Here is a 23,687-nt window from a genome sequence, read left to right as displayed (position 1 = left end):
ATATTGAACGGTGAAGGTGTGGCTCAACTGCTGCCGGTTTTGTTTCCAAATTGACAGGAAATCCTTTTTGGTCTGTTTCCTCCTTAAGAGTTGACTTTTGTATATAAGGCCTACTGTGAATCGACACACTGTTGAAGAGTAGCATCAGTGACAACACCAGCAACATCTCCATCGAGGGAAATTTTTTTTTCTTCTATCTCAGAAAATGATATTACTCTTCTGTCTGCTGGTGCTATTATTATCAATGTTGTTTTTGTTTGTCTTAGAATTTCATATGATATTTTCTTGGAAGTGAGAAGCAAGTGTTTGTTTATTTCGGTCCATTTCTTCTGTAAATGCCTCTGATGCTGTTGTTATTAGTACATGTAGTCTCTACATGAATCAGTGCTAAAATAACCCAAGCCTCTGGTTTTGTCTCTTCTTCTGCCATATAAAAGCATGCCTTATTGCAGAAACATCAGCTCAATAAACTGGAGAGCTGTTGTTCTAAACAGAATTTATTCAGACCAGACCAGTGCAGAACAGAGAAGTTAGATATATTTAGAGGGATGAAGATATTGGCAACAGTTTATTGAAGCTAGTAGATCAGCCACTAACTGCTGTTAGTTATAGAGAAGGAAAACATTTGTTAATGTTGACTCATACTGAATGAATTCTTGGTATGTTTTGGTTACTTTACCTGCTTCTCCAACCTACAAAAGAAAAAGTTTTCAAGAAGTAAAAACTTATTGTGTTTTGTTCTTGGTGGCAATATTTTAAAGTTTTGTTTTATGTTGTTATTGTTTTTGCATCTTTCTTATAATGAATATATCTTTTCCTTCCTTTCTTCATTTTCTCTTAATTAGGAATTCTGAAATGTTCCTTACCAATTATTCAGTTTGTTTACAGTTAGTTTTCTATTATATTATAGTTTCCATAGATTCTTTGTTCTACTAGTGACACCCAGATACATGCAGCTGACTTCCCCATTGTGATCAATATATTTAAGTTTGTGTATGAACATATACATGCACATTTACCTGTAGATTGTGTGTATACATGTGTCTGTGTGACTGAATGTGTATATGGGTAAATGTGATTGAGTGCATACATGTGTGTGTGTGTGCACGTGTGGTATTCAGTTTAACATTTATTCTTCAAAACTTGACAGATTTATGAGACACATGATAAGGTAGCAGTCTGTATGTAGAAAATGAGTAATAAGTTTCAGTTTTTAAAAACAAATGCTGAACATATCTTGTTTAGATATTTCATTGTTTGTACTTGTGTTTTATTAAAATGCTTATATTATGAATTCCTTTTCTCTTGACTTTACACACACAAACTAAAGTGATTGTGTGTGTGTGTGGACTGGCACTGGTATTAAATGGTGTTAAATATCTATAGTATGTAAAACAGTGGCTCCATTTCTCTGAAGCCACTGGATTTGTTGTCTACACAAACAGGTTGGCTATTTGTCTGGGATTGGTGAAGTGATGTAGACACCTCATATGAGAACCCAATAAGGTTAAAAAAATTGATTAAGTTTTTTTTGTTCATTTTTTTCAATCTATGGATTAATAGTTAAATCTGCCCTATATATATATATCATCATCATCATCATCCGCTTTCCATGCTAGCATGGGTTGGACGATTTGACTGAGGACTGGCAAGCCAGAAGGCTGCACCAGGCTCCAATCTAAACTGGCAGTGTTTCTACAGCTGGATGCCCTTCCTAACGCCACATATATATATCTATATATATGAAGGATAAAGACCTTCAGTCAAAAATGACCATGAGACTGAACCTAGAAAGTTCCCCTCTCCACACCACCGATGTTGTCCAAGGAAAAGGCATTGACTGATACAGCTTGGCACTAGTGATGTCACAACTCATTTCTATAGCTGAGTTAACTGGAGCAATGTGAAATAAAGTGTCTTGACTGTGACACAACATCACAGTCTGGTCCAGGAAGTATACACACATGTACTATGATTTTACTTGGCTTGATGGGTCTTCTTCTCAAGCATGGTATAATGCGAAAGGTCTTGGTTATTCATCATTGCCTCCATGAGGCCCAACACTCAAAAGGTACTTTTCACATGCCACCAACATCAGCCACCTAGCTTCTGTGAGGCCCAGTGCTCAAAAGGTGTGTGTTACATGCCATTTGCATGACACCAGTGTCTTCTACAATTATGATTTCACTTGGCTTGACAGGTCTTCTCAAGCACAGCATGTCGCCAAAGGTTTTGGTCACTAGTCATAGCCTCCGTGAGGCCCAATGTTCAAAGATCATGCTTCACCAACTTAACCCATGTCTTCCTGCGTCTACTTGTACCACAGGTTCCCTCCATAGTTAGAGATCCACACTTCTTTACACAGCTATCTTCATCCATATGCTGTCCTCATCCACATATATATATATATATATATATATATATATATATATATATATATATATATATATATATATATATATATATATATATATATACATATATATATATATATTTATATAAGACAAATAACAAAATGGAGAGGATAAACAATCGACAAACATCAGACTGTAAACATTCAATTGTATCTATTTATTAATTGATAACAAACATATAGACGCAGGAGTGGCTGTGTGGTAAGTAGCTTGCTTACCAACCACATGGTTCCGGGTTCATTCCCACTGCGTGGTACCTTGGGCAAGTGTCTTCTGCTATACCCTTGGGCCGACCAAAGCCTTGTGAGTAGATTTGGTAGACGGAAACTGAAACAAGCCTGTCGTATATATGCATGTGTGTATATATATATGTATGTATGTGTGTGTCTGTGTTTGTCCACCCCCCCCCCAACATCGCTTGACAACTGATGGTGGTGTGTTTACGTCTCCGTAACTTAGTTCAGCAAAAGAGTCCGATAGAATAAGTACTAGGCATCCAAAAATAAGTCCTGGGATCGATTTGCTCGACTAAAGGCGATGCTCCAGCATGGCCGCAGTCAAATGACTGAAACAAGTAAAAGAGTATATGTGTAAATGATTCAAGTAAACGAATGAAATAAGCCAATAAATACATAAACAGATATACATAAACAGATATATATATATATATATATATATATATATATATATATATATATATATATATAAATGAATAATAATAGATGAGTGTACAGATACTAAACTCTTACAGCCGTTTCTACCATGAGGCATGGTAGATATACAGGGATGAATAAACATTGGACAGGGATGGAATAATCCCCAAGGCTTCTTCAGAGAGTCCAAATGTTAGGAAACTAACATGTGAGAAAGTAAGTTAAAATAATAGAGTAGGGTAAAATAAAAATGTAATAGACATAGTAAGGAATAGTAAAAACTTCATTATATATATATATAATGAAGTTCTTACCATTATAGTCTTAGCTTATAATGAAAAGTATTATAGTCTACTTGTTTATATTCTTTTTACTATAGGTACAAGGCTTTGAATTTTGCGGGAGGGGGCTAGTTGATTACATTGACCCCAGTGCTTGACTGGTACTTATTTTACCAACCCTGAAAACATCAACAGTTAAGTCGACCTTGTCAGCATTTGAACTCAGAATGTAAATCTGGAAGAAATGCTGCTAAGCATTTTATTCAGCATGCTAACTATTGTACCAGTTTGCCAATTTAAGTCTACTTATTTATATTGAGTGTTTTTATTTATTGTTTGTACACTCAAATGTATATAATGTACGCATGTGTGCATCCACACACACACCCTACACCCACACAGACACTATGACAATGACTATACAGTCATAATGACTGTGAATAAACTGCTATAAATACACTTTTAGTTTCATATTTTGATCATTAGCAATAGTTGTATATATTTACTTATTTCAACATGTTTCCTTGACAACGCATGAAAACAAAATGTAGAGCATACATAAGGAGGAGTATGAGGGAGGGGAAGAGCAATTATTTGTCCAATTAATTTACTACCAAATACTTGATATCCTCTCACCTTCAGCTATTCCTCCTTCCTTCCACCACCTCAGCACAACTTTAGTCAAGTCTTATTTTTGCTCCTCTCACTTCAAATATTTCTCTAATTGAGCATATGTATGATTGTATTTGTGTGTTTGTGTGAGTTTATGTGAGTGGATAGAGATTGTGTGTGTGTGTGTGTGTACATATATATAATATGTGTGGGAGTATGTATATCTGTCTATATTACTGTTTTTTTAATGTTTAGTTATAAATAAAAACAGTTTAACATTAAGTTGAATCTCAATAGATTTTAGTAAAGCACATATTCATCAACTGCAAAATCACTGTCAGCTATTTCATTGTAAAAGTTAACAAGCATATATATATGAAAACTTGTCTATGAATGCATATACAGGGTGCAGTGAATAAACTGCCGTCTAAATTGTGCAAAAATGAAAATAACACTGACATCTCATTTTAACTGATATATTTACCAAAATTGCACAAAAATATCTTGAAATACTAAAGAATAAAATTTATTCAATAAAATCGCCATTGGCTTCAACCACGGCATCTCTTCGGAATCTCTTGCTACTCTTCCAGATGGTCTCTTTGTTTAAGTTGGTGAATGCTACCATAATCCTTACCTTTAGTTCATCTTTGGTGTTACAAGGAGTTGTGGTAGTTTCTTGCTCAAATGCACCACACACATAATAATCAAGGGGATTGCAGTCTGGGGAGTTAGTTGGCCAGATGTTAGGGGTGGTGTGGTTGCAGAAATTGTCTGATAGCCACGACTGGGTTCTCCTGCTTGTATGGCATGGTGCAGAGTCCTGTTACCAAACATAGGGTCTTCTAGCAGCCACTCTCTTGACCCAGGGCAGCACTACCTTCTCCTGGCACTTGATGTAGGCCTCCGTGTTGAGTCTGAGGCCATGTGGAAAGATGAGTGGAGGCATAATGTCACCATCACTAGTGATCACTCCCAACACCATGATGTTGACTGGATGTTCTTCAAGCGCGAATGCCAAGCAGTACAGCATGTCGTATCCAAATTTCTGGCAGAGTGAATTGCGTCATGATGCAATTTCTCAGACAGTGCCCAACTGACCCTACTATACTGTGTAGTCAACAAAATTAAAAACAAACAATGCACATACACGAAATTAAAAATATAAAATGACGACAATTTACCCATAGCACCCTGTATGTGTGTGTATTAGGTTAAAAACATTTGCATGAACAAAATCAGAATACTCAATATGTATAGTAGAGTGAAATATATATAACTGTACAGTGCATTGGTCATATTACATTGCAGCTCAATTTCATACCTAAGGTTGCTATGTATAAAAACTCAAATTTTTATTCTAATATCAGCACCATATATGAATTGTTACACGTTTCATGTAAAGTTTTTGGTACTGTTTTGAAAATATGTAAGGGGCATAACTCATTGTATCATAATATTTAATGTTAAGAGTCAATTGAAATCATGAAAATACCAATCAGCAAGGATTGATAATATAAATGATACACTGTGGAGATCAGGAGTCTTTCACCACGAGTAGAGGAAGAGAGTGTGAGTGTTCCAAGTAAATATTAAAATATCGATCTATTCAATTATTCAGTTTACTGAAAGGTGAGTCCAGAGGAAGCCCTCTAGCAACTGGTGAGATTAATGCTGTAAGTCAACTCCTGTAGAAAAGACATGAGGAGGGAAAAGATTCCAGAAGGTTGATGTTCTGGGAAAGAAGGACTAGGCCCAGTATTAGGAAAGCGGGATTAGATGCAACAAGAGTGACAAGAGGTGTAGAGTGGATCAGATACCTGAGTGGTGGAGGTATGAGACCACCCAGCTCAAAGCAGAGGTCATTATAGTAGTGATAGAAATGACAAAAAGATAAGTCGGCATGCCTCTGACCAGTGACTAGAGTATGTGTGCAGTAGTGATGGAATACCAATTGGCTAAGTGGCTCTTGAGATCCAGGATGTCAGTGTGCATAGCAGCAACATTACCCAAAATGTGGCCGCAGTGCTCCCATTGTTGGCTTCATTTGAGTCTTGTAAAGTATGAACAGCTTTTGGGGGATGAAATATCTTCTGCCCTAAATAGAAAGGTTAGCTATGCAACTAATGTGTTTGTATCAAGAGAGATCCTCAATGATAGTGAGGCCCTGTATTTGATGCAACTGTGAAGGCTCTGAGTTTCTCCCATGTATGGGGTGGGTTGCCATGCTGTTTTATTTATATGAGTACTGCTTTAACACTTGAGAGGGTTTTTTTTTTCTAATAAAAGAGACAGAATTGGCATGGCCTCACTGGAGAATGCTCTCAAGGTCTCCATTTAATGGATGTTTCCATTACTTTACTCTCATTCTAATATCTTCACTACTTAGAGATGTTAGAAGTGAGAATAATGAGGTGATAATTGACTGGGTTAGAGAAGTGCCTTTCTTTGAAATGGGACACATTGAAGCATACTTCTAATTATTGGAGTATATCACTGAAGAAATTGAGAAATTAACAAGTTTGTTAAGTATGGGAGCATGTTCTTGAGTGCATTGTTTAAGTGTAATGGAAAGGACATTGTCAGTCTGTGACCTTGTTTGTGAGCAGGGCAGAGAAACCTATTGGATTGGAAGAAAGTAAATTTAGAGACAAATACCTCAGGGGCTACAGTGCAGAGTTTGATGTAAAGGTGGTTGCTTTCTCCATGAGTGTACTCAAGGAGCCATCATTGTTTAAAAGAGGAGAGAAAGAGAACTGCAAAGTTGGTGGAGATTTTTTTGAAAAGAAACCAGAAGAAACAGCTGTAGTTTAGAAGGCAGGAAAGTTTGAAAGCAGGAAACGACTACAAGGACTTTTGTTTTGTGGGAGACATGAACAGACATGCCTAAAAGGATGGCCTCAGTCAACTGTCTTGATGTCTTTGGTAGGTTAGGAGTGAACCATATGTGCTGCCAGGAATAATTTACATATAACTGGCAGAGCCCAACCAATTAGATGGTTGTGTTATTTTCCAGTATTTCAGTAGATATTTATCAAGATAGCAACATTTGGTGATGATTTTTGACTGACACATAAATATGGGCATTTATTAAGTTTGTTTAGTTATCAGGCTCTTTTCTGCTTTGCATAACCCCACCATTTTTTGTAACATTTCTGGGTGGTCTGTCTCCACTTTATATTGAATGCAATAGCATGTCCTTTCAAATTCTGGGTATTTGTTTTATAAAAACATACTTGTATGCATGTGCACGTGTAAAAATATATGTTCATGTCTTTGTAAGTGTTTGTGTGGGCATACACACACACATTCTAACATGCTGAATGGAAGTGCTATACTTGGAAGACAGGAGAGCTTTTAAATTTTCCATTTTCCAAATTCCACAAAAACTATGTGGTATTTATGCATATTTTAACTTGTTTTTTTACAGGTGAATTTTACCTCACAGATTATCATTTCAGTATTGCGTGCACGTGCACACATGCACATTTTGATATATATGCCTATATATGTATAGTATATGTGTATTTGTGGGATGAATAATAATCATCATCATTTTCACATCTACTTTTCTGTGTTTGCATGGTTCAGGTGGAATTCATTGAGATAGATTTTATACAAACAGATGCCTTTCCTATTGCTAGTCCTCATCTGTTTCCAAGTAAGGTAATATTTCCCCCCTGCTTGAACATGTTTTCTCAGACAGTACTTGTATGGTAGTAACACTTGCCTACAACTATCATGTGATCTGAAGACAAATATTTGCACACAAATACATATTTATAACAGGTTTCTTTTAGTTTCTATTTATCAAATCTACTCAAAAGACTTTGGTCTGCCCAGGCTGTAGTAGAAGACACTTGAACACTTGTCCAATGTGCCACACAGTGGGACTGAACCTGAAACTATGTAGTTGAAAAACAAACTTTATAACCACACAACCTTGTTGCACATGAGCATGCATGTACATTCATGTATACCAAATTTCCTGTATAACCACTCATGAACATACATGCGTGCACACATACACACCTCCGTTTACTTATCTACCCTTACTTAGGAAAAGATTATTATACTATATTGACCTACCTACTACATTAAAGCATGTGAAGGATTTGGAGAGGGCTACTGTGTGTTGAAGAGGTGAGATGTCTACCTCTCTGAAACAATATGTCATTCAGGTGAAGGAGATTTTTTTTGTCTTCCATTTTTAGAGGGTTGATCAACCCTGTAGAAGTAATTAAATCACCTTCAAATCATGGCTTCTCTTTAAAAGAAAAGAAAGGCTACATAATATAGTCCAAGATAACAGATAGTATGGCCACCAACTCTTTTTGATCATGGGCTGACCCAGGGTTAAACAACAGCAACAGCAACTTTCTTGAAATGAAAATAGCTATATTGACATAGTGATTGTCAAACGATGTGAGTGGGGGAGGGTAGTCTTTGAATTTTTCTAAACATAGTGTCAAGGGTGGGAGTTGGTTCTATTGCTGGGGTATGGTGAGAGTGAGCTGTGGACTGGGGTTCATAAAGTAGATACATTAACCACCACCACACCCGGCTTAGCTCACCCTTAACTACTATCTCTGCTTTTGACTGAAATTCAAAGTGGCAGTGGTGGAATAAGGGGAAGGGTGCGGGTAGCAGTGATAATGATGATTAACCTTATAACATTCTTCAACCCACATGGGTGGGGTGGTAAGTGGATGTTACTAAATTTATTGACATTTTGCTGGAAATAGTGTCATCTCTTTCTCTCTCTCTCTCTCTTTCTCTCTCTCTCTCTCTCTCTCTCTCTCCCTCTCCCTCTCTCTCTCTCTCTCTCTCTCTCTCGTATATATTCACCAATACTTAAATTCACAAGTACACAACAAACATTAAATACACACAGTGCAATAAACACATATGGATATATATTCATATACATACATGCACAAATTGTAACTTGCTATTAGTATAATATATAGAAATATTATCTACATTTAATTTTACAACTGATAGCATAAACACGATAAAGAAGTTGATGGTGTTGTTGCTGTAAACAGAAAGAAATCGTAAGACATTACCCACCTCAGATATGGAAGCTAAAAATAATTGTCCCCTAAGCCCAAGAAAGGTTGTAAGAGGGCAAAATACTTAACTCCGGTTTCTTAGTGTGAAGCAAATGAGAAATATCTCTCAGCCTCTGGTTATGACACCAGCTTGTCATAAGTAATATTCCCAAATGATCTGGTGCCTTACTTCTTGTTGATATCTTTGTAGGCTGGTTTGTGGTATCCATGTGAACTGGCTCGTAGGAACTGAGTTGATTGGGTGAGGGCAACAAGGTGGACACTGGTCATATTAATTGGGTTGACTAGGTTGTGGCAACTGGGTTGACTACTTTGTGGAAACTGAATGGAATGGGTTGTAGCAGCAGAGTGGACTAGATAATGGAAACTAGGTGACCTTGGTCATGTCATCCAGGCAGACTTGATTGACTGGGTTGTGACATCTGGGTGACCTGAGGTATGTAAATGAAATCATTCTGCTCAGAAACAATGAAATTCCATTAGCCAACTTGAAATGAAGCTAGATCATATAAGCTGGCTGTCTAGTCTAATAAAACATCACAACACCCATTTAATCAATTCACTTCTACAGTGTCACAACACTATCTATAACAATGAACTGTACCTATGCATAGTGCTTAGTTTGCTTCTTTTTTTTTTTATGACATTACAATCACAGACTGTTAACTAGGAAGAAGATTGTACAATTTGTTTAATATCCAGTCACGGTGTGCAATATAGTTTTATTGCTGTTGTCAATTGAGGTGGCGGTTATAGTGATACTATTTGTTTGCTCTCTGGGTAAATAAAATAAATACCAGTCAAATATTGGTGTTAATTCAGTTGGCTGTATTATGTGCCATTGTAAAAAAAACCTTTGTTATTGCCCTTGTTCACTTTCCAATCATGTAATTTCCAGTTCTATCCTATTGTATGACATCTCAGGCAAATGTCTTCTATTATGACCACAGGCTGGTCAAAAACTTTGTAAGTGAATTTGGTTGTCAAAAACTGAAAGAAGTTTGGTGTGTGTGTCCATCTTTGTCTTGACATCACTCACTAGATATAAATGAGGTCCCATATTTCTAATCTTCTATGAAAATATGTCTGGCTATGGGAAAATATTACCTGCTTGAAAACAGGTCAAGGTTGGTGACAGGGAGGACATCCAGCCATATAAAATTAGCCTCATGCAAGAGTGAAAAAGTGAATTTTAAGATCATGATAAGGATGGCATTAGCTAATCTTATATCTGTAGAGTTACTTGATTGACCCTAGATGGTGGTCCTTATCTTGGAACTTTGCTATACTTTGTGAACTTTCCATTTTATTTTAGTTGATTTCAGTGCAATCCCCTGTGCTTTCTGTAAACTCCCTGAAATGCCTCCCCACTCCTTGTCCAACACCCTTTTGGCAATAAAAAGAAAGATTGTTGTCATTAATTCTCACAACAGTACTGCAACCTCTTATGTTTTTAATTATTCTATATTGCAAATTGAATTTCTTTTGTTTGAGAATGGACAGCATCTTCAATTTTTTGTAGGATTTCAAAAGAAATTTCATTTTTCACTGGTGCTAGGAATATTAAACTACTATGCTTCCATTTAATTCTGTTCCTTTATTAGAAAGAAAAAGAATGCAGTTGCAGTACATGTTGCAAATGATTTTTACATAATCAGTCTTTGTATTTCTCTTGTAACTAAATTTATTCTTTGACTCTGCTCCTACTCTCATCCTATCTTTCAGTTGCAATAGTCTGTAACTAAAACTACTTGGAAAAGAAATCAACGAATCTTTTTAGATATTCTTGCCAAAACCACTAAATTCATTGATATTATTCAAAGTTTAACATGTTTTCCTTGGCATTGTACTATCATTTGTATCTCTACCATAAGTTTTAAATGCAAAATAGTAAGTTTACATTTTTATTTAATTATTTCTGCATGCAAGAGAGGTGTTTGTAACAGTTGATGCTGTGTAATTAGAATGTTGAGTAAAAAAAAAGAAACATGAATTTGTTATTATCAGGTAGTCCAGGTCAGCTTAGCTCGAGTTTAACCAAAGTATTTAATCAACATATATCTATGTCTAGCCAGCTCGCTTTTAATGTGAATGTGTTGTTTTAAAATCTAACACTTTAAAACAAGTGGTTTGCATTTTAAAGATAGTAGGATGATTGTAGGGAAAGATTTATGTTCTGATAGTCAAGTAACTATTTAAAAGCTCCTTTGCTGGCAAAGCAGCTTGCAGTTCAGGCAAACCAAAGATGTGATTTTTGAAAGCAATCCCAGGCTAACCATGATCAAAGTTGTTCCACTCATGAGTCCTTTATCTTTTTGAATATATCTATAAAGACATTGGCTAATATGGCTTTCAATTTTAAAAAGATTGTCTGCTATTTCTAGCAGGTTGAGCAACAACATAGAGGCTCCCTCGTTGTTTTGTCTTAATTGTAGTTGATCATCATCATCATCATCGTCGTCGTTTAACGTCCGCTTTCCATGCTAGCATGGGTTGGACGATTTGACTGAGGACTGGTGGACCAGGAGGCAACACCAGGCTCCAATTTGATTTGGCAGAGTTTCTACAGCTGGATGCCCTTCCTAACGCCAACCACTCCGAGAGTTGGGTAGGTAATTTGTAAATTCAAGCGAAATTGTTCACATGTTATTCTGCTTTTGCTTAACAGTGCACAACAGACTGCAGATACCAAATATCACAGTTCATTTCACAGCAAAGTTACAAGTTTTATGATTTAACCTTAAAATTTGAATAGAAATTATATGTTATTTTTGTCATGATGACATAAATAAGAGATAGGAGTAAAGGGAAAAGGAGTGCTCAAATGATATAGTGAAAGATTGAATCAACTGGGACAATTTGTAAATGCTTTTTACTATAATTCTCCTTTTGGCAATATGTTAAGTTGTTTTTATGTAACTTGAAATATTATCAATTATGTTAGAGTTGTTAGGGGTTAGAACAGACAGCAACATGAGCTTAATTCCTCACATACTTTGACAGTCCCTTTAAGATACACATCAGCATTGGTAGTCACTAACTGGTATAGTCACTCTACTTACTGTTATTCTTGCCTTCTCAACTTGAAAAAAATGAAATTTCCTTATACAAGATACTCTGTTTTAAACAAGTCTGCTTTGAATCGCATTCTGCTTAAAGTCACATTCTTTATAAACAATTTGGTGTTTAGTGTAAGCAGTCTTTCCTCTAAAGAGACTGAAAAAGTTTCCAGAAAAGAAAATATAGTCGGTGCTAGATTAACATTGCTGATGCCATAACAAAATTCAAGTGGTTTTGGTATGAAAGTTTGGTGCTGATTTAATCAGTCAGTTGCTAAACATTGGCTGTGAACCATTCCTCTTTCCTGTTGTTATTGTGTCTACATAACAGAAAATAAGCTAACTTTGAGTAACTTTTCTATAAAAGCTTCAAATATTTCCTTTAACTTTTTTTTTTTCTGTTTCTTGCTTAGCACTTCTGTGTAATGGCACTTTTATATGACTCCTAGTACTGTAAAAGAGAATTATAGAATATAATAATCCTTTCATAAACAGTAAGAGTTAGTTAAGGCCAGTGCTTAACTCCGTCTTCTAAAGCAGTAAGTAAATATGACACAGATCTACTCTTGAATAGAATGCTAGTCTTTTGCAACTGTAAGAAAACCAGAAATATATTATAGAACAGTTTGATATTTAATACCACATTCTATTGTATAACATAATGAGAAATATGATATTACAGATGAGTGAATTGGAATACCTGAGTGAAGATGGCAGAAGACCAGATGGGTGTGTGGTGGTGGGGGGGTCAATATTTTCTGCCCTGAAGAAACGGGCTAGTTTTTGGGATCCTATCCTAGCTATGTTAAGGGTATGTTTTTGCCAGATGTGATCCTAGGTGATAGTGAGGCCTCTGGTTGCATGCTGCTTACGTTTAGTGGGAGTAATATATAAATTTGGAAAACATGTAAAGCACTTAGGGTTATCAGTTCACATTCAGGTGGAAACGCTCTGGCTGGGTTGGGCCAGAGCACCACCACAATTCTGATCTTCCACCATTCCTCATACTGAGTTCTGGTACCACAAGATCTCAAGACCAGCAATTTCAGGGGAGGGGTTAAGTCAGTTAGATTGATCCCAGTGCTCAACTGGTACTTATTTTATTGGCCCCAAAAGGATGAAGGGCAAAGTTGACCTCGGCAGAATTTTGATAATTATAATAATAATAATAATAATAATCCTTTCTACTAAAGGCACAAGGCCTGAAATTTGGGAGGAGGGGACTAGTCAATTACATTGACCCCAGTGTTTCAGTGGTACTTATTTCATTGACTCCGAAAGGATGAAAGGCAAAGTCATCCTCAGGTTGTAAAGATGGATGAAATACCACGAAGAATTTTGCCCAGTATGCTAATGATTCTACCAGCTCACCACCTTATTATAATAATGATGATGATGATGGTTTTAACATAGGTACAAAGCTTGAAATTTGGAGGAACAGGATTAGTCAATGAAATCAGCCTATAGGAATGAATTTACACTTTACTGTATCAATTCCAAAAGGATGAAAGACAACACTGACCTCAGTAAAGTTTGATGATGATGACATTGACAATGAATTCTTTTCTTTGCCACAAGAGTATCAGATGAAAAGGGTAATTCAAAAACATTACATAACAGAGAAATCAAATGAGAAAAATAAAAGTACACATACTATACAAATAGCTGATGATGCAATCCTTCTTATTGAGGAGAACCTCTAATTATGGCTAATCAAAGAACTCCACAAATCCAAGACAATCCTGACCACCAAAGCAAGTGGTCTCTCCCAAATGTCATCTAATATTCTAAGATTAGATCCAGTGTCATCGCTCGCTTTCCTTTCAGTAAATTTATTGGAGGAAAACACCTATTTCCACCTGCCACTTTCCTTTCCAAATGGAACTTGAAAAAGTCAGTGAAAAAGTCTATCTTCAATCCTTTCAAACTCACTTGCCCCACAACCTCTTTTGCCACAAGACAGAGGAAAACTGCTTGCACTTTCCAGCTAAAAGAGGGTGGAGGAGTGCTCTTCACAATGAACAGGCAACAACAGCTGCTAAACATAATTCTGCAAGTCTGAAATACCAGGACACTGAACAAGTGCACATAGAACAGTAATAATGTTTTCTTACATAGAAACAAGGCATCAAATTTGGGGAAGGGAACAGTTTATTGTATTCAACCCAGTACTTGATTAGCTCTTTATTTTATCATACTTAGAAAGATAAAAAGCAAATTTACTGTAGTAATAGTAGTGGTGGTGGTGGTGGTGCCACTGCCATCAGAAATTTGGTGGAGGTGAGGAATTGCTTATATTGATCTCAGTGAGATCTGAACTCAGGAACATGCAGCTAATATTGAAAGGCATTATTTAGGCCAGTGATCTACTGTTTCTGGCTCAAAACCACAAATTTGTAGTGGTGGGCTATAGCCAATAGTATCGATTTTTGTTTATTATTGGTTCTTATTTTATATCAACATACCCCAGGAGGAATTAAATATAAAATTAGCACCAATGAATTGAGAAATGAAATCAAAATACAGGTTGGTATATAATAATAATAATAATAATAATAATAATAATAATAATCCTTTCTACCATATAAGCACAAGGCCTAAAATTTTAGGAGAGTGAGTAATCGATTACATCTATCTTAGTGCTCCAATGATACTTATTTCACTAACCCTGAAAAGATGAAAGGCTAAAGTCAACCTGGGTGGAATTTGAACTCAGAACGAAAAGCCAGAAGAAATGCCACTAAGCATTTTGTCCAGCATGCTATCAATCCTGCTAAGTATTTTGAGGGTGGGGAGCAAATCAATACCATTCAGTATTTGATTGGTACTTTTATTTTGATTGACTCAGGGTGTATGAAAGGCAAAGTTGACCTCAGTGGGATTTGAATTAAGACATAAAGAGCCACAGTAAATACCACAAGGCATTTTGTCCTGCGCCCTAACAATTCTGCCAGTCCTGTTTCTTAAAACTTTCATTTCAGCTATTTATTTGAAATCCTTTTTATCACTTTCTCCATCATCATCATCATCATCATGTGTGTGTGTGTGTGTGTCTCTCTCTCTCTCTCTCTCTCTCTCTCTCTCTCTCTCTCTCTCTCTCCACTCCCTGTTTCCTTCCATCCATGCCATTCATGAGCAAAAAGTTCATAATTTAAGTGTAATTCTGTTCATAATTTCAAAAAGTTCATAATTTAAGAGTAATTCAAGTGTAAATAGGTAAATGGCAGTGGCAGTGGGAGAGAGAGAGGGGGTACTACAAACACTTTAAGCATAGAAGAATCAGAATATTTCAAGAATTTTGTTCAAGATGAGTATCAATGACCTGACTGGGGTACCTGGCCACCCATACCACCCTACCTGCTATTACTGGCTTACTGCTGAAAACTATGAGGGGGTAAACTCCCAGTATGCAGTCTGCTGCTAGGGTTCTATTTGATTCCTGTCTGTAGGCATTTCTCTTCACTTCTCAGACTTTCTAGAAAAAGTATAAACATCCTAATATCTCATTTCTGTCCCTCTTCTTACATTACTTTGTAAATCTATGCGGCTAAGTGTTTGAATCTGTTTAAAGACATAGTAAATTATAGTAAATAAATAAAGCCTGATGTAGGCTACTATAGATATTATCAACATCATCATTGTAACAAACTGTCATCACTGCCAAACAGAGATGAAAGAGCAAGTTTTAAGAGTTATTGTTTATCTTACTTAGACCTGGCTGAGCAGACCTATGAGCAAAGACATTCCAACCATGACCCTCTCATCTAAGTATCAGTGACTAAAGTGTCCAGTGTCTTTTTTTTTTTTTTAGACTATTGAATATGATTTGAGAAAGATTTAGCTGCCATTTCTAGCAGGCCAAACAACCACTTAAAGGCCTCCCTCATTGAAGAAATTGTCCAGGGTGGTGGCTAGTAGATTCTTGTATAATTAATAGATTTCAAAGCGAAAGTGTTTAAGCAGTAACTTGTCTGTGGCTGCGAGAATCCATTCACAAGAACAATCTAGGACTTTGTTTTTTATGGTATAGGAATTTTTTTTATCTTACTGCATTCCTACATATTCAGCTACATGTGTTGTGCAGGGTGGGGTAAGACAGACAGACATAAATTCATTGATTTAGAGGTGGATTTCTGTGTTGATTTCATACTGTTTGTTTTGTTTACTTTATATTTATGATGCTGTTTTTACAGTTTCATTATCTGTTTGTTGTTTGTTTTTTTTAAGCTACAGAATTATAAAACACAACTTACCATCGTTAAGAAATCTTAGAATTTTCCAAAACTTATTTGACCTGTTTGAATTTCTGGTACAATCCCATTGATAATGTCCTGCTATATGGAGTTGAGGAGCTGACTTGTGTTGTTGTTGTTGTTGTTGCTTCAACAGTCAGAATTTGGTAACTAATTACTGCTGGTGTTCTACCTTTCTCTCTCTCTTTCTCTCCTCTCACTCATTCTATTTCATTTCACTCCTCTCTCCTCTCTCTTTCTATCTTTGTATCTTTTATCATTCCCCTTCTTAATCTCTTCACTACTTCATATCACTTCTCATTTTCTCTCTCTCTTTATCTTACATTCTATCTATTTTCTCTATCCTCTCTTCAAAAGGTGTTTTTGTGGACTTCCATTAATGAAGGCTAAAAAGGCCAACCATCCAACTCATTTCTAAGGCAGAAAGTTTTTACCAGTTACAATATAGCTTCCTTTCCACCCTGAGAGAAACAGTGTAAAAACCCATTTATTTATATGTTTATCTCTCCCCCCTCCTCTTCACTTGTATCTTATCTCTCTCTCCTCCCACTACACCAGCACTTCTGCCCCTGTGCTACCATTTCTGTCTTCTGCTATTTTATTGTAGCTTCCTCCTATCTACTTCTTCAACTTTTAGCTTGTTTGACTTCTTTCTCTTTATCTTGTTCTTCTAATTTCTACTGTCTTTCTCTTCTTCCTCTAGCCTTTCTTTTTTTTTTTTCTCTTTTGACTTTTCTTTTATCTCAGTGTTCTTTTTTCCTTTTTGCTTTTATTTTTCCTGCTCTAAATTTCTTCTACAGGTTTCCTTCTCTCTCTTCTTTCTCCTTTACTTGCAGTTTCTTTTCCTCTTCTAATTTCTTCTTTAAGTTTCTTTCAGCCTCTGTCTTCTTTTTCTCTTTTCACTCTTCTGAAACCACCCTAGCTACACTGCTTCCTGCAAACAACTGCTGATTATAATGGTATTTCATTTCAACCACTGACGCCACTACTCTCTTTTCTTTCTTCTCTCTTTATTTTTGTTTTTTTCTCTGTGGGAACAAGAGTATGGGACTGGTGTTAAAATTGAAGTAGCCAAAATCTATCACCATCATCATTCCATTACCTAACCCTCCTCCACTACACTGCTATTGCCCCACTCCCACCATTGCCTCTAACAATATCAGTAGCAACACTAAGGCACAACTATCCTTTCCTCCCTTACCCACCTCCCAATAGTCCGGGGGGGGGGGGGGGGGGGGGGGGGCAGTTCTTGCTTCCTTATATGGGACATCATCTTAAGGGCAGCCCTGGCACTAACTGCACTACTATCAAAACTATTTCTATCATCACTGTCATAACTAATTACTGCCATCACCATCAGTGATTCCATTATTATTGTAACTAGCAACTTGCTAACAACTTCTCTGTCAACACCATTACTTTACCCACCACCATGTATAGATAAGTGAGTGAATGAGAGAGAGAGAGAGAGAGAGTGTGTGTGTGTGTGTATGATTATTACATAGTTACTAGATTGAAGGTGAGTGAGGATTAAAAACAAGAAATGAACAAGGGAGGTGGTTGGAGCCAGTGAATGAAGAGAGAGAGTTATAGAAAGAGATAAGATGGGAGAGAAGGTGTGTGTGTGTGTGGAAGAGGGTGAAATTTGGGGGTATGAGGTCAGGAGGAAACCAGGAAGTTACACATTGGTACTGTTGTGAATTCCAGCAGTTTATAATGCCAAGGTAAAGAAGGTTGTGATAGTGGCAGTGGTGGTGCTTGTGTTAGTCTCTCATTCTTTTATATTTCCTTTATTAACACAATTGTAAATGTACAGCAAAATTGAGGTTGCAGTTGTGGTTTACCTGTAGGTTGGGGCTACTTGAACACATTACTGCCTTGCTCCAGTACACACACACACACACACACACACACACAAAGTAAGTTGGACTTCTATTTCGTTATTCAGTCTAATCAGTTTAGCATGTTTGCATACAGCTGTACATGTATAATGAAAATGCCTTGTTGCCAAGGAAGGTTTTTAAACTTGGTTGGTGTCTGTTCCATGGTGCATGAGGAGTTCAACATGGTAAGATCTGATGAAGCACACCAACAATTACACACACAACGAGAGTCCAGATCCAGTGGCAAAGTAAGCCATAACCATTGGAGAATCTGGTCTGAGACTGAGTGACTTGGATCTATTTTAAAACGGGGGCGCCAGTATTGGATCTATTTTAAAACGGGGGCACCAGTATTTTCTTAACGAAACACTAACGAAACACTTTGAAACTTGGGACACTGGTAAAATGTCATATAAAACATCTTTTACTCTTAGTCTTCTTAACAAAAAAAAGGAATTCGTAAGTTATTCCATGTTAAAGTTGTCGTATTTCTGTAATTTCAACCAATCACTGACGTCTATTCAGCTGAATAGAGTTACTGCTGGTTGGTCATAAAAATGTTATTCCCTGTGACATATTTCATCCGATTTAATCGTAATTTATACGCATATATTGTTTATATAATAAATTACGCTGTGCGTATCTATGTGTGTAACAATTTTAGATTTCGGATTCTAGAGTTAGGGTTAGTTTTAGGGTTACGGTTACGGTTAACAGTCTAGTTAGGGTTAAGGTTAGAGTTAGGGGATTAATACGATATACACCGTTACAGCGCTAACTGTTTTCAACTGAATAGACGTCAGTGATTAGTAGAAATTATCAAAATAAGACAATTTTTTACATGAAATAAATTTGAATACAAAAATATTTTTCTGTTCTATAACACAAAATAGATATAACACAAAATAGATAAGTATACGAAGTTTGAAAATCTTTCCGTACCAAAAACACTACATAAAACATAAATGAAAACTGGCGCCCCCGTTTTAAAATAGATCCAGTGACTTCACCAAACCGACAAGAAGAGCACTGCAAGCTAACCAACCACTTATGAAACAATAAGGGACTCTCTGCATCAGTAGTTCTCGACCAGGGTCCATACAAGATTTTGGAGGCTCCACACAAGCAAAATTAATAAATTGGGGACCTACAGTAGTATGTTATGGGTCCATGAAAAAAAATTTGCCTTAGATGTACTTATTGCAAGAAACAGCTACATTTCTTTCTCTAATGTTTTACAGATTAAACATGTTTCCAGTCATTGAGTTCTATTGCAAACCTATACAAGTAAATTGAGTGAAAAATAAAATAGGAATTTTGAAAGAAGTATCTATAAAACCAGTTTTTAAACAGGGAATGACTATGGGGTTCCACCAGAATAAAGTAGGAATCAAAGGGGTCCATAGGTGAAAAAACAATGGTTGAGAACCACTGCGCTACCTGGTTGAACAAGGAAGGACATTGGATAATATAGTGATAGATACTTCTAAAAAATGAGATGATCTTAGCTGGAATGGTTTTCATTGTAAGTCTGCTCAATGGGGCTATTGTAGAATGAGCTTAACAACTATTCACGTGTAACTTATGAATAAAGTTTGACAGTTGAAATTACTATGGCATTTGAACTGATCTAACTCTGAGAACTGTCAATGGCATGGAGTTTACATATAGTTATATTATATCATTCACGCACTATTGCAGCCGAGAATTTTTGTTTTAATAAAATATATTAAATTTTTTAAATGTTATTCTCAGCTGCAGTATTTTACGTACATTTTAATTTTAAGTACATTTTAATTTTAAGTACATTTTAATTTTAAGTACTTTTTAGTTTCCTCTAGAGGTGACGAATTAGGCAAATTCTACTGTAGAAATCTTGTTCTGTACTTTTCCAGGTATAATAACTTAAGAATAGTAACATGCATGCTCCCACATTTTTTATTGTAATACATAAATGTGTGTGTGTGTATGTGTACACATACATCATCGTTATTTTAATGCCTATTTTTCATGCTTGCATGGGTCAGACAGAGGTAGATCCAACCCTCATCTCTTTCCAAACATGGTAACATTTCCCCATGGCTGGACATGTTTTCACAGAAGATTAGAAACAAAGGAAACTACTTGTAAGACAGTGATGCTATTTTACAATCATCACAGAATGTCAAGGCAAGGAGACACAAACACACATATACATACATAACAGGCTTCTTTCAGTTCCCATTTACCACTTGGCTTGGAACTAAAATAAAAAGGTGTCCAAAGTGTCAGACTGAACCCAAAACCACCTGGTTGGGAAGCAAACTTCTTGCTCACACAGCCATTATGGTGTATGTATGTCACATAGTTCAGATGGAATTTGTTGAGGCAAATTTTTGTACAGCTGAGTGCCCCTCCTGTTGCCAACTGTTACTTGTTTCCAAGTAAAATAATATTTTCACAGAATACTAGAATGAAGGACACCACTTGCATGATGGTGACACTCACTTACAACTGGAGATAGTAACACATAAAGCACGCACACGCACACACACACACACACACACACACACACACACACACATATATGTAGCTATATCTATATGATGGGCTTCTTTTAGTTTCCCATCTACCAAATCCTCTCACAAGGTTTTGGCTAACCCAGGGCTGCAAGTAAAAGATATTTGCCCATAGTGCCACTCAATGGGACCGAACGCAGTACTATGTGGGTGGGTAGCAAACTTCTTACCACAATGCCACACCTGCACCTATGTGTGTGTAGATATATCAATTTATATTTCCCATATAACTTTTCTCTCTCTCTCTCTCTCTCTCTCTCTCTCTCACATACACACACATAAAATGTGCATATATGTGCAGGCATACACATATTTGTGTATGTGTACACATTACCACTTTTAGCATATTAATCTTTAGCATTCTGTCTGGTTCAGTGGATGCTCTCTGTGGTTGGCTGCACATTCCTGGTGAAGGAGCAGTGTCTAGTCCATTCAGTCTTAGCTCTAATTAATTACACAAAACTATTAGTACCACACTAATTACATTCAATTCACTATATATCTGGGTCACTTCCTAACCAAATGTCGCTGTAGTATGTTTCTGCCTTGTTATAACCTTCAGTGTCCAAACCAGAAATAGATGTTCTAACAACAAGCAGTGATGTGGTCACCAGTGGTAGTGAGGATGATAATGCCTTCTTTTTTTTTTTACCTCTTAGATCCTCTTTTGTTTAAAAAGACAAAACTCTCCATTAAAATCCACTAAAATTTCAATGAGGGTTTTTTGTTTTTGTTTTTCTCATTCATATTTATTTCTATTGATGAAATCTGAAGCTTGTTTCCAGTGTTTCACACATTCACATCTGTAATGCAAGAGTGTAACTTTATAGCCCTCGAAACTTTATATTCTGATATATGGTCGTAATTACCAAATGTAATGGAGAGCTTCTGCAAAAGTTTCAAACCCAGAAAAATAATTGAAAGACCAATTATCTAAAGATTAACATAGCATAGATGAAAATTCTAACTTGTAACTGAAAGTCATAGAGGCAACTTATATTTATATATATTCTTCATCATCATCATGCTTTTTTTTTAACATCTACTTTTTCCCTGCTTGCATGGGTCAGATGAAGTTTATTGAAGCACATTGTCTATGGTCAGATGCCCTTTCTGTCACCAGCCCTCACCTGTTCCCCATGACTAGACATGTTTTCACAGAATATTGGAAATGAAAAATTGCTTTTATGACTGTGACATTCAGTTACAACTATTATGCAATGTCAAGACAAGGTGACACACACACACACACACACACACACACACACGTGCATATATAATGGGCTTCTTTTAGTTTCCACCTACCAAATCCACTCTCAAGGCTTTGGTTAGCCTGGAGCTATAGTAGAAGACCAAGGTGCCATGCAGTGGAAACTGAACCCAAAACCAACCATTTGGTTGGGAAGCAAATTTCTTAGCTACACAGCCACACCTATAATATGGGTGGATGCATGCATGCATACATAGTGATGTATTCTTGATACAAGTAATAGATGCAGTAGGGTCTCTGTGAGGAAAGTACAAACTTGGATGTGATAGATTCACAAGAATTGTTAGTACTAAAAGAAAACCATGGAATGAATTTCAAGATTTCTTTATATAGTTCATATTTAACCCTTTTTATACCAACCTGCCTAAGACCACCACCCCCTAGTTTTATAATGCAAATTAACTGTTTGAAAGTGATCTAAGTTAAAAACCTTCCCTAAAAATTCCTCGTTCATTTATGTTCCAGATACCAGTTTAACCTTAATAACAATCAGGTCTGTGAAGTCAAAACAAAACACTTTGACTCCAACTCTGACTCTTGTTCTATTGGCATCTCCGACTCCTCTTTATGTAATTAAGTGATTGTGGTCTACATATCTCATAAAGCATATGCATACACTTGTACTCTGAGTAGACCTTTATGTTATAACTGGTTTATATTAAAGAATAAAGATATCGTGAGTCGGAATCAGACTCCAACTCCAGCTACCCTTTAATTGTTTCTGACTCTACAACTCCGACTCTGACTCCACAGCCCTGATAACAATAAAGTTATTTCAATAAATTTTTCATTATTTCCAAAATTAGTTGAAACAGCAGCAGTGTAGTCCAACAGAAATATAGTAACAAAAGGCTTAAACTATTTTGTTACATATGTAACATTAGTTCTGGGAGTGAAAGCATTGTCAATAGAGTAAGAAAGAGGTAGAAATTTAGGAACTATTGGCCTTTGTTTCAGATATACATTCACTTACTGAAACTGGTGTACATATACAAATCTGATTTATTGAATTTGTCTGCACTAATTAAATCAGCATCCTCTGGGACATCGTTATATTAATAGCAGCAGCAACCTACAAGATAAAGACTGAAAGCAAGAGTGTGTGTTTGTTGTACTTGGTCCATTGATCCTTTACACTAATGGAAATCAAATTATGCATCTACTCTAAACTCTAATTACTGTGGAACATTTAGTCATACAGTCTACTATTTCTACCAACACCATCTTCTCTTTTTACTTCTATTTATCCAGTTTGAATGAATGAGGGGCACCCCTCTCCTTTTGTTTTTGTTTTTTTTTAACTACTTAACTATGAACCACACATGAAACCAATTTTTGGAAGCCAGATAAACTAGAGCAGAGTTATTTGTATTGTTTAGGGGCGCAACACAACTATAATTGATAAATTTTAAACTTGTCATCATGTGATTAGTATTCCAGTCTCTTATCATCCCCACTTTTAGATCCACTTTTCCATGCATGCAAGGATTAGACCTCTAGCACAGCATGGGAAGTAATATGCCATTGTTCATGACTCATTAGTTAATGTTGAACAAGGCCAATAACATAATTATTTACTCTTCATATCATAGAATCCTTGTACTTTGCTTATCAACATGGTGACTTCTT

General features: G+C 36.3%; 2 protein-coding genes across 3 annotated transcripts in view; one reads left to right on the top strand and one right to left on the bottom strand.

Moving 5' to 3' along the window:
- LOC106883252 (uncharacterized) overlaps positions 1–17,553 on the bottom strand; it is a 74,561-nt gene extending 57,008 nt beyond the window's left edge. The window contains exons 1-2 of one of the 2 annotated variants that reach the window (XM_014934186.3): positions 16,348–17,553; positions 1–692 (exon numbers count right to left, since the gene is read on the bottom strand). The exon at positions 1–692 is cut by the window's left edge and continues 499 nt beyond it. In XM_014934186.3, coding sequence (XP_014789672.1) covers positions 1–172 — 172 coding nt within the window. In that variant the 5' untranslated portion in view covers positions 173–692; positions 16,348–17,553. Of the gene's footprint in view, positions 693–9,033; positions 9,564–16,347 lie in introns of those variants that run through there. The other variant, XM_089349723.1, reaches the window with a different exon arrangement.
- LOC106883251 (set1/Ash2 histone methyltransferase complex subunit ASH2) overlaps positions 1–23,687 on the top strand; it is a 154,528-nt gene that overhangs the window by 122,849 nt on the left and 7,992 nt on the right. The window lies entirely within an intron of this gene.

The sequence above is a fragment of the Octopus bimaculoides genome, chromosome 3, assembly GCF_046866305.1.
Source record: "Octopus bimaculoides isolate indiv1 chromosome 3, ASM4686630v1, whole genome shotgun sequence".
In the NCBI taxonomy this organism is placed as follows: Eukaryota; Metazoa; Mollusca; class Cephalopoda; order Octopoda; family Octopodidae; genus Octopus; species Octopus bimaculoides.
The sequence above is the reverse complement of the archived record's forward strand: the minus strand, read 5'-3'. Positions and strand labels throughout refer to the sequence as shown.